Here is a 12,573-nt window from a genome sequence, read left to right as displayed (position 1 = left end):
AAAAAAAAATTACAAGTATTTTATTTTCCTTTCTTTTGTATTCACAATGAAACGAACTTTACCACACAATACATTAACTATTATTAATATTGTACCTTTGATGCAGGTTTATTTTGTTAACGCAACTCATACCCTTTTGGGATAGAAATTCGAATACTAAAAATATGATCACCAGTTTTATCCTTGGATATCTCGTATTATAATGCGAAAGAAAATATTATTCAAATCGCATTAAGAGATATTTATGCAAATTTAATTGCTCTAAAAACAATTCATGTATTTTTGCTATTACATTTTATTCCATTGGAATCCATGTGAGGAAATTTGTTAGTGAGGTTTCACATTAATTTAATTATTAGAGGTTGTATAGGATCGACAGACGCAAGGTTTCGAATAATAATATAAAAGGTTTATTTAGACATGGGCAAAAGAACGACTCACTCGAGCCGATACAACCGAACAACTGACTAAAAGGCGGGAGAAATAACATAGTTAATAAATATCCGATAGCGGTGCTATCTAGTGGCGATAAGGAGAAATAAAGAATATAATACGAATTATTAAATCTTCTTACTCAAACATACTCCGACCTTGTCAAGAATATATGCATGGTGTCACATTATTCTTGATAAATGGGTAAAACACGTATGTGTTAGCAATTGTGGTGTTGTCACTGTATGTTTAGGAGCGACTGTATATATGTGAACAAAGTCATCGAAGGGCTTCAATAAAATCACTGACAACTTTGATATGAAAAGCCTTTGTGGCAAAACATAAATGCAGCGATACACCCCGTTGCCGAACCAGACCCGCGATCTATGGTGACAGGTTCTGCAAAGTCAACTACACAAACTAAAAGAGAACGATTCGAAGAGGAATGTTGCAAATGTCCTCCCACCCGTAAGGGGCCATTCAAGTATTACGTAAGCAGATTTTTAGCCATTTTTGACACCCTCGCCCCCCCTCGTCAGCAGCTTAGAATATTTCATATCTTCAAAAAGGGTGGTTGATGACGTAAGCAACCTTCAACCCCCCCCCCCTTGTCCTCAAAAGTCAGCAAATCCGAAATCCCAACCTCGATGCTGACGTAATACTTGAATGACCCCTAAGATATCATCATCACAACTTCAACAGAGGCATGTCATTCTTAATGACGTCAGCAACTCGTCACACTTCAAAGCCATATCCCTTGAAGAGAAAGGGGCCGACTCCCGTATCTCTACACCCGCGTGAGTTCACACACATTATATCAGAGTCAGATTGTAGAATTCGTTTAATACGAGTTTGTTATACTCGAGTGTGATTGTATACGCACAAAAGCTTGTAAAAAATCCGTAAAATCAAATAATTTCTTGAACGAGAGTTCGTTATATCGAGGAACGATCGTTAAATTTGTTAAATGAGAGACCATTATGTGCGATCGTAAACATTGTTAAATGAGAGTTTGTTTTATCAGGGTACAAACGTAAAATTTGTAATATAGGAATTTGTTATATGGCGGTCCGATTTCAGAATTCATCAAATAGCAGTTACTTCGGGGTTGTCGGAATGCGTTAAATCAGAGTTAATTATATCCGGTACAGACTCCGGCTTACAATTACGGTCATCTAAATAATAAATCTTACCACGACAATCGAACCAATTTATCATATTTGCCAACACGAACTGGTTATTATGCATAATTACCGACCTGAAATGTCGGAAAATTAATGAAATCAGTGCGATTTATCATGTTTACCAACGATGCTTGAGAATTATGCATAAGCGCCGGTAAAACTGAGAAATTTATCAAACTTAACAACAATTGTCGACGATTATGCATAATTAGCAGGTTATTAGACATAACACATAACCAGATTTATCATATTTATCGTAAGATATACAAGAAAGAGAAAAAATATCGATATCGTTAGCATAATATGAACCAAATATCAATTCTATATTACCAAATATCGTAATAACCATATTAGCGTGCCACGAATATGTTGATTCAGATGACTTTTAACAATACAGGCATGAATGAATGAACGCCAGGGTCTCTGCCACCGGACTTATCCCGTTGCCGAGATCTCTTCCAGCCCAGCTCCGTGGCAGAGTTTGGAACAACGCGAATGCACCTAACAGTCTGAGTGTGTAGCTAGTGTTGTGTCTGATATTTCAGTGCTGCCATCTATTGTGAGTGAAGTGTAGTGATTGAATATTTGTAACGTTGTTGGGCTGTTACTCTCTGTGGCGAGACTTCTTAACGGGGAGATCGGCACGCATTCGCGCCTTGAAGTTGGGAACCACAGAAAACCAACTTCAGCCGACCACCACTGGGGCACCGGTGGGGTTCGAACCCGGATCTTCGCGATGCGAGACCGTCACTATGACTACTAGACCACCACAGCGGCTAACAATACAGGCAACGAGGTTAACTTCAAAAGCTTCATTTTCATCTTAGTATTTTCTGGGATAATGTCTCTCACAAGCGCTTGCGATGGCAAAGCACGAAGCAATGCCAAGGACAACACAGATTTATCTTACAGAACAGCTATAATGCTTCCTTCCGGGAACCCCGTATGTGAATGAACCCCGAACTATGTTTGTTGGGGGTTAGTATCTCTTACAGAACAGCTATTTACACGTATTCACAAGCAGCTATTTGATGAAACCCGCTAACCAGAGAGCGGCTCTTCTCTCACATACAAGAAATCTCGTATTGTAAGAATTCAACAAACTGCTCCTAATTCCGTCCTGGTGGCGCTACTATACAGTCAAACAAAATCTTCCGGAACAATCTCCACGATTCTCGCGACATCGTTACACTTCTCTTGGCGCTATGATATCGCCAAATCATTGGAGCTGTCACAAGACATGCTAAGTTTGTCGTCAATTAGGTGAAATTTACAAGGAAATGCTTTAATGGCTATTCACATGCGAAAAATTGCATAATAAATAATAACTATTTACATAATTTTCGTAGCAGCAAGCATTTTTGAATAATATCCGACCATATATACACCTAAGTGCAGTCGGACTTTTAAGTAGATGAGGGATAGGAGGATTCACTGTTTAGTTGGATTTTTTTCTAACAATCCCTTCTGAATTTTAATGGAACTTCACTATGCTCCACGAATATAAAATTGATCCATAAAGGATGCCCTTGAATTTAATTCATATGAGACGTCCAGTAACGTATCCTCTGCTTCTGATCCCTAATTCTCCCTTTATGCTTTTGTTTTCAAATTAAAAACGAAACCAAAACACCTTTACTAAAAATTATCTACAAGGCTGTTTCAGTGCGTGAGGCCCGGGGTCTTCGTGAAGATTCGGTTGGTACTATGATTTTCGAGAGTAAGTGTTGTTGCTGGTAGTCATGGGGCCCCCACACATCGTATACAAGGGTTCCTATAGGCTGCGATTTTTGTTTGATCCCCCAAGCCAGACTTTTTACGGGCCCTTCCGTAGTACATTTACAACACGAAAAATAAACAAAAAATGATGGTAATTGTTCCGGACCCCAGGGCTGGACCGGTCACGCGGGGGGCCATGTCGATAATTAGACACTTCGAGAAATGTAAGGACGCTGTATGTCCTTTGCCCGGTGCTTGATAGTGTTGGAGAGACGGCCCTGCTTATCTGAGCTTTCCTTCAATACTTCAATATGTGTGTGTGTGTGTGTGTGTAAGTTGACATTCACAACTTCCATTCTTTTCCACCAGAGTAAATACTCAGTGCTAGTATAGCCACTGGTCACACCACCTTAGGATTTTGCATCATCCATTGTAGTTTCAAGGTGATGGAAGCTAACAGAGAGAGAGGAGTAGGACAGCGAATTTTCTCGATTGCCTTCCAGGAAACAAAGCACAATATATTTTGATTTTTTTTTTCACTTAAAACTATGCCAACAAGCCCCGGTTTCCCCGGCATACCGGCATACTTTTTACTTTGGCATACTTTGGCATACTGCTTTTTACCAAACGAAGTCTAAAAGTGTTTGATTTATTCTATTTGTAAATGAAAATGAATTATGATTTCACATTTGAGCATTTATTTATTTTTTCTTTTATTATTAACTTCATTCAGGTTGCGTGGATAAAAGTCGACACGCAAACACTACTGAGTTACCACACGCACGTTATAACCAGAGACAAGAGGCTAAAAGTTACAAACAGCAACCATCGACAATGGTTTCTTCATATTCGTGACCTCAACGTAACGGACAGGGGTCTTTATATGTGCCAAATCAACACGGAGCCAATGATCAGCCAACAAGGATACTTAGACGTTATGGGTGAGTAGACTTTAGATTCTCTTCAATATATTCCTTTAACCCCTTCGCCATCATGAACGATATATTTCGCCCCAAATGCCAATGGAGTAAATGCAATCCAGTTGTCTATTGTTTCTTTCCTCACTCACCCCAATCGCGAAGCTTTTTTGTATCCCCATGTGCTGAAGGTGTTGCTTTCTTCAACTGTCCTTTCTACACTCTTGTTAATGGTTTTTCCCTGTATGTAATGTGTCTTTCTAATACATACATGTAAGAGCGAAAGAAAACACGTAAGGGGAGGGTGAAAAAGGAAATCTACTGCAATATCTCTCTCTCTATTATTTACTCTATACTGTTTTTCTCTTCTATTTATTTTTTTCCGTTTCTCTTCCCCTTTTTTTTTTCTCTAACGGGCGAACGAGGTTACCATTTTGGTGGCCATGTGGAATACATACTGTTTTAATAAACGATTTATAGACATCCTGTCCGTTATTTGCGTATCTTTTCCTTGACTTCTGTACGTCAGTGCCACCTATCGGCTGTTTTTGAGGTGTTTTTTTTTCCTGTTTTAAAAAAATCCCCGTCATCTAGCGATGCTAACCCTGCAAACCGTTTTTTTAATTCTGTTATTTTTCCGGTTTTTATGAAGTTTTTACGGACTTTTTACCCACCCTGTATATGAAAGGATGACGTCATTCTTTACTATCCATGCAAAAGTTTTTAACAACTGGCTGTTGTGAAGATGAATTTTTTATGGAAAGAGAGAAAATTTTCAACTGCCTTTTCGGGAAATTGAACCCACGTCCTTTCACTTTGAACGCACTAGTTTACAAAGGTAACGAATCTCTCAATCTTTCCTTGCAGCTCAAGTGCACTAAAAGGTGCCGTACATGAACGGTCAGACCTGACTCTGGCACAAGAGTTCCAAGGAAAGATTGAGAGAGTCGTTGCCTTTGTAGTCCAGTGCATTCACCCGGAAAATGAAAGGACGTGGGTTCGATTCCCCGCCGAGGAAGTTGGATTTTCTCTCTTTCCAAAACAAATTCATCTTCGAAACAGCCAGTTGTTAAAAACCTTTGTACCTAAATAAAGTATATTGGTGATAAAAATATGTATCTTATGCATGCATCTATTCAATTGTTCATATTATGGAATTTGTGCTTGGGGGGGGGGGGGCATACGATATCAACTGAACAATAAAATGACATCCCGAATAATAAATTCTTCTGATCCGAATAAAATAGAATATCCTGCCTTAACACTCAGGCAAAATTATATGTACAGGATTTTCAGATTTACATTAATTTACAATAAATTTACATGGAAATTGGTTAATAAAGAACCAAAACAGAGAAATCCAGACAGACATATTAAAATATATCATGTCCCTAAGGCAAATAAGACACTTTTCAAAAAAAAGTTACTCCTATACAGCTCCAAAAATAATGAACTATGTTTATAGCATTAAAAATGCAAATACAAATTCCACAAAAGACATTCTGTCAATTATAAAAAAAACTTAAATTATGCATAATATAATTCAGGGCGTTTCATTTACTGTAAAAAAGTGAAAGAATAAAAATAAAAATATACATTGTTATCTGTCACTATTTACGCCTGAAGTCACTCAGACAAGATTAACGAGCGCAATGTTATAAATTAACTCTACAACACTATAGTAAACAACGCTGTTGCATTGAAACAACTACAAGTATGTACCTCATCTTGACCTGATGGAAGGATTACAAAATCCCAATAGGTCACAAAGTGTGCTTGTTCGTTTTCCTCTTTTTTTGCGTATATTTTACCGTGTTTTGATGTTCACTGTGTTTTTTTAGTTTTTTTATTTACGTCTGATCGTGTGTGTATTTCAAATTTAAAAAAAATTTGATACTGCCAAGGTTGGAGAGCAAATAAAGTCCTATTTCACCAAGGCAATGCTCCATCTACAAAATTCATCATTGCAATAGCCAAATCACATAAACTAGATGAACTAGGCCTTGCTCAATTGTGGAGCTACTTTTGGCTTTCTTATACTGCAGGCAAATGTATTGAAAGAAAGATCGTGAGGCAATCGACGTAGAATGGCTTTAGTGTTATGAACCAATGTTGACACAAATTTTCTTTTGTAATGCCTTTTGCGTTCACTTTCGATAAATCGTAAATAACCCCGGTACCCATCATGGACAAAAAAAAAAGCTTATCCATTTTTAATGTCTCATGGAGAATATTGTGAATCCGTATTATTGAGATGCCCACTACATCAGCAATCTCAAGCAACATCAATATGTGATATTCCATGACCGTACCGTGGACTTTTTCAATGATTTTCAGAGTGGAACCGGACGCTCTTCTTCTTTCGGTGAACGGCCGGCCCGTTTAAATTCGTTGATCCAAAAAAATAAATGCACTTAAATGATGGTGCAGTCTCAATCGAATTATTCCAATTCAGCTCTGACCTGGACAGTTTGCAATTATTTTCTATAAGAATGGCTTTTTTTTCCTTCTCCGCTTTTTGCAACACTATCGTTATACATTTCTAGAATAAATACTACAGCTCACACTTGGAACGACGATGAAAAATGAATCACAAAGGTCTTATACTCTTGTTGTGACATACTTTAAAGAGTCATACTTCTAGTATTAATAATTTGAAAGTGATCGTGGTAATATCTCATAGAGATTTATCTCACTTATCAAACGACTTGCGTAGGTATAACCATTGGATAGCATCCAAAATTTTCAAATGTCATAGTTTTCTCACTATCTGTTGCTGAAACTGAACTAAAGATATCCAGAAATGATTTCTTTCTATAAAAAAAAAACTCTTCTTTTTCTTCTGGTAGTAAGATAGGGCACATACTCACGTTCCGCCCTGTGGAAATCACGCTATTTCGGAAAAAGTCACACACGTAGACATAGGAATTGACGATGTGTCAGTATACTTGGATAAGACACATTTTTCTTTCGCTTGAAGCACATGAATAGAGTTTACAATTCCTACCTTAGATATCGATTTTCAGTTCGTAGCGATTGTTTCAGAAACCGAACAATTCCCAATACACAAAAAATAAAAAAGAAGTAATCGTTGTTCGCGTCGTTTGAGGTGGAAAAACGCGTGAAAAATTGACTTTCCTATGGAAGAGAATTAATGAAGTGTAACATCATGGAAAAGTTATTTTTCACGTCATTTGGCTATTGATTCCCTTTTTTCCTTCCTTCTCTTCCCGGTTTTCTTGATACTGGACGGAAATTTCTCATAAAAGACAGCTTACATTATTAAGAGAATGCCAGTCAGAAAGTTTTCGAAGAAATTATTTTATCTGCTATGTCATGTTTGCTATAACGAAGGAAATTTCGATATCAAAGTGTCACTCTATCTGGAACAACTAAAACCACAGCATTTTGCAGCATTTGATCATGTTCAATAGCTGACGTGGAATGAATGAAATTATTCACACATATGTACATTGATACGCACAAATTTATCAATTACGATCCAATGGAAAGTATATGAAGGGAAGAATATACGACAATTAAGCAACAAAGATTCATTCAACGTAGACCGTTTATTGCGACGACCATTCAGTGCTTGACAATTTAGCTGCATTAGCATTGGTACTGGTCAGAGATGTGGATGAAAAATGTAATGCAAGCCGATCTACTCGTTAAATGTCTAGCCACAGAAAACAACAAGGCTACAACGGTAAATTGTCAATCATTACACTTCGGATCACAATTTGAAATACTTGGATAAGACACATATAATATAAGACAATAGATGGCAGCACTAAAATTTCACAGACGACACTAAAACCACATTTATATTGCTGGGTGCGCACACAAAAACTCTTCCGGCACAACTCAATCAGTAGCAAATCACCCATTACGATAGACCGGATTTACGCTCGGTTCGTCTAGTATATGAAGAAAACCAAGGCAGGGTATTTACCACGTTAAATGCTAGTTCTATATACAGGGTACTGCTTTGAAGTGGTGACAAACTCAGAGGCATGATACTAGGCATCAAGAGGAACAAAATCTCCCATAGAACATAGTGTCGCGAACCACGTTCAGTCGGCGAAAGTCGCAAAAATACTTATGAAGGGGCAGAATTCGCCAACGCAACCGGCATCTTTGATCGCGTACGACAATCGTTACACCGTCGCTCTCGTTTGTGTAATGACCTTCACGGCAACAACTTCGAATAACTCCTGCAAATATTTCATTCCATCTACTTTCTCACATTGAACTGTAATGCGTAGGCTGTGTTGTAATCATGCTGTCAAATAAATGTTTTTTTCTACTTGATATTGGCCTTTTTGTCCCACTCAACGTCACACCTTACATAAGTATTTTTGCAATTCTCACCGATAAACGTGGTTTGCGATATCATGTTCTACGACAACTTTTCGTTGCTATTGAAGCCTAATATCATCGTTCCGAGTTTGTAGTCACTTCAAGGTATCACCCTGTATATATAGATAGCATAAATAATAGTGCATTATGTGACAACGAAATGTTTATGTCAGAAAAAAAATTCTTAAACACCGCAATGATTATTTTTTAAATCATTTTAAAGCATGTTATTCACAAAACACTATCACTGTCCGGACACCGAAGAATTATCTACCGATGTTTAAAGTTAAATCAGCTTCATTACGCGGAAGTTTAAGCTATAAAAAAAGCCCAAATAGACATGCAGATAAGAACTAAAAATGCCTTAAAATAGGTACTAAAAAAGGCATTAATGGAAAAAATAAAATTAACTAAAACATACGATATCAAGGGTCCGAAAATACTGGCAAAACAATCACTGCACTCATATTGAATCTACTTTTCAATAATGGATTTTTTAGTAACCGCATTAATAAGTAGATATTAATGTGCCAAAAAGAAAGTGTTTGTGGTTCTTGAAGATTAGCTCGAAGTTTGATTTTAACAAACAATTCATATGTAATTTTATGATGTACAAAATAATGCTAGCTGAAATTGAAGAATAATTGTATCAAAACTATGTACAACGTGGAAGAGTAGATCAGCTTTGCCCAAGGATATTAAGAAGTCACCAACGAATAAGGCAAATGCATATTGTGTATTATTCGTGTATTCGTTGGCGACTTCTTAATAAGCATAACGTTTTCCCATGGAATTATTTGAAAAGTATTTCCATAATAATTACATAATTTTCTCAAAAACTTCAAATATCGAGCTTTGTATTCCATTGATTTGCATCGATTTTTTTACCCTTCTAGCACCAATCCCAAGATATCGCGTCAACTTTCATCTGCTTTGTTTCAGCCACAACGAAATATCTCGGCTTCTAAAAACGCGTTGAAGTTGTTTTTACAGTAAAATATGCCCCCCTCCAATCACTCAACTGCCAGTAGGCGCAGTGAGCTCTTGTTCCCAAGGTTAAATGAAGGAGCGAGAAAACGAAACTGTGTGTGTGTGTTTTTTCCCTTTCTTTCACCACTGTAAATAAATTTACGCTCAGTATAAATAATACAAAAAAGTTTTTCTTTCCCCAGAAAAAGTATTTCTCTTTCCAAAAAAAAGTATTTCTCTTCCTAGAAAGCAACACGTCATGGCTGGTGTTTATTATAGGGTTGAAAATGAAAACGATGGGTGAAGTTAATTTTCTTATTGGGATGGGGGTGGGGGGATAGGTAAGCAGTTATCAGCTCCCAATGAGAAAATGAAATAATTTTTCTTGATAATAGGTGACAATTTGTGAAGGTTCCGCAATTTCAAATATGACAGTTATGATTCAGATCAGAAAAATTAAAAAAAAACACTTAAAGGGTTGAAAAGGTCTTTCGAATTCTGGAGATTACTTTTGCATTTTTTAACCTGTCATGGTTATTTGCAGTGCATTTATGTGGTTCAGAAAAATAAAATCACTACATGGGCCCGAGGACCGTTTCAGTTGCTATCTCACCCTGTATTAGCCATGGTCATGGGCTACTGAGATAGTCAAAGGACAGCTATTCATCTTCAATACTGTATCCTCAGCTTTTCTTATGTATGTGTAGTTTTCGTCTTTAATTTTCAATATATTGATGCGAATCCGACCAGCCCCTCTTAGAGATAGTAGGCCTCCGCATGGGTTGCCAAGCTCATCTATTACGTCATGGAAGTAGTCCGACAACTTATGACATCACAGTCTCATGACTCTAACCTAGCAAGTTTGCCACATTTTGAACCACAACATCCTATTCCGTTTCTTCTTATTTTGGCGTTCAATCTTCCGGGTTGGCTCACAAATACCGCACGGTGGGACATAGAAATTACCAAGACGATATATTGATTCGACACTATATCCGAAAAAAAAATGAAAATTCTTTGTTACTTTTCTATGAGAATTTTCCTGTCTCCCAGGAACTTGTATTGTGTTACTATTGAACTATTTGTGTTGAAATGGGGCTTTGCGGGTTGGCGCTTCCTCATAAGGATTAATAAGAAGTGTCAAAAAAATTATTTTGAAGTTGTAAAAGTTAAAAATATCTACCTTCTATAGAACATGGCATTTTAGAACCTTCTAAAATTCATAAATAAACATAAAGTAATGACGAAATATGCATTTGCGCAGGAAAAATTTAAAAAAAGGGAATTTTTTCACAAAAACGTGGCATTTTACTTGAACTTCCGGGCTGTATTTATTACGAACAGAATCATTTATTTTAATTATCATGAAAAACGTAGATTTTTGGGAGAATAAATACGACAGAAAACAAAAGATAATTTACTCCAATTAAGAAAATGTTTAAAATTTATACATTCATTCCAGAGAAATATTATATTATTTTTCCTTTCTCTTTCTATTTTAAAGTTACTGGAATGAAAACTAATGAAAGCAAATGCGGAAAACAAATCAACTAATTAATATACTTGCATATTAAATCAACCTGATCTATCATTTTGGAGAAAATAATGATGTCTTTGAATTTGAGAAATATTTTTGCTAATTAATTTGAGAACATTTTTCCCCCCCATGATCTCAATATTTATTTTTAGTAAATAGTTTTTAATGAAAATTTATGTGAGTTCTGTTTTACATACCGCATCGATCGGACGCTTATGATGGTTAGGATAACAGATTTTTAACTGACACTGATGGCTAATTATATTTCATTTGTGGGGTCTGTGATTCCTTTCAACGTGTACAAAAAAACCTCAAAAACTTTGGACTAATACAGGGGTTTTTGACGTATGGGTCGTGGCCCATAATATCCCATGAGCATCGGGATTTACAAGATCGATCCTTCAAATGCAATAAAATCCGTGTATTCTTGTGCAACGGGTTACGACACAAACCTCTGATTCGCAAGAGCTTCCGAGATGGATCGTAAATACACTTACTTAGCTATGGGTCATGATCCATATTTGATTCGCGGAGGCTTCCGAAATGGGTCGTTGAAGTCCAATAACAGCCAGGGATTCTCGAGCTGTAGATCACCACCCGCATTCCATTCTGAGGGGGAGGGTTTCCGATATCAGTCTCACAAACCCAATTAAAGGCAAGGATTCTTGAGTTATGGGTCACGACCCAAACCTCTTATTTGCAGAGACTTTAGAGATGGGTCGTACAAATTTACTGACAATCAGGGGCTATTGATCTATGGGGTCACGACCGAAACTCAATTCGCTAGGGTCTTCGGAGATAGGTCGTACAAACCCACCTACATCCAGGGATTCTCGAGCCAAACCCAACGAGGTCACGACCCAAACCTCTGATTCGTAGGAGCTTCCGAAATGTGTGTGTGAGTCGTACAAGTCCACTTACAGTCTTAGCTCCAAATTAATCCCCCTCCCCTTCACTGGTTTCACTAATTTTAAAGAAAAAACAGTCCCATGGGTCACAAAGCTGGTATTGTTGTTGATTTTGGGTCACGGCTGAAAAAAAATAAGAACCCCTGGTCTACTAGAAACATCATCGAAAATATTATTTAACCATTTATATATTTCGAATTCGGTACACGTATTTTCGAGTGATAAGCTATGCAATGACGATTACATGTCTTTAATGAATTTTATTACAAATTTTTAAGTCATTAAAAAAATACATTAATTATGCATTGAGCGCATGACAAAATTGCATAGCATCAGTATAATTGAATAGAAATTTATTCAAGCTAAAGAAAACTGTTCAGTGCCTTGAATGAGGCGAAATATTAAAATCTCGTTCATGCAATCTTAATTGAAATGGAATTCAAACTTCAATTGTAAAAAAAAAATTAAGGGTGTTTTTTTCATAATTAAATATTTATAAACAGCTCTCTAATATTTTATGAACTGAACAGTTTCCTTTATTAGTT

The 12,573-nt window shown here is 36.8% G+C and overlaps 1 protein-coding gene across 1 annotated transcript in view; it reads left to right on the top strand.

Annotated features, from left to right (window-relative positions):
- Positions 1-12,573, top strand: part of LOC149071752 (lachesin-like) — a 293,838-nt gene that overhangs the window by 257,482 nt on the left and 23,783 nt on the right. The window contains exon 3 of the mRNA XM_089247860.1: positions 4,069-4,276. Within this exon, the coding sequence (XP_089103986.1) occupies positions 4,069-4,276 (208 nt within the window). The remainder of the gene's footprint in view (positions 1-4,068; positions 4,277-12,573) is intronic.

This window comes from Pholcus phalangioides, unplaced genomic scaffold (assembly GCF_987345545.1).
Source record: "Pholcus phalangioides strain wild (caught in Gottingen) unplaced genomic scaffold, Ppha-v1.0 ptg000018l_1, whole genome shotgun sequence".
Lineage (NCBI taxonomy): Eukaryota > Metazoa > Arthropoda > Arachnida > Araneae > Pholcidae > Pholcus > Pholcus phalangioides.
The sequence above is the reverse complement of the archived record's forward strand: the minus strand, read 5'-3'. Positions and strand labels throughout refer to the sequence as shown.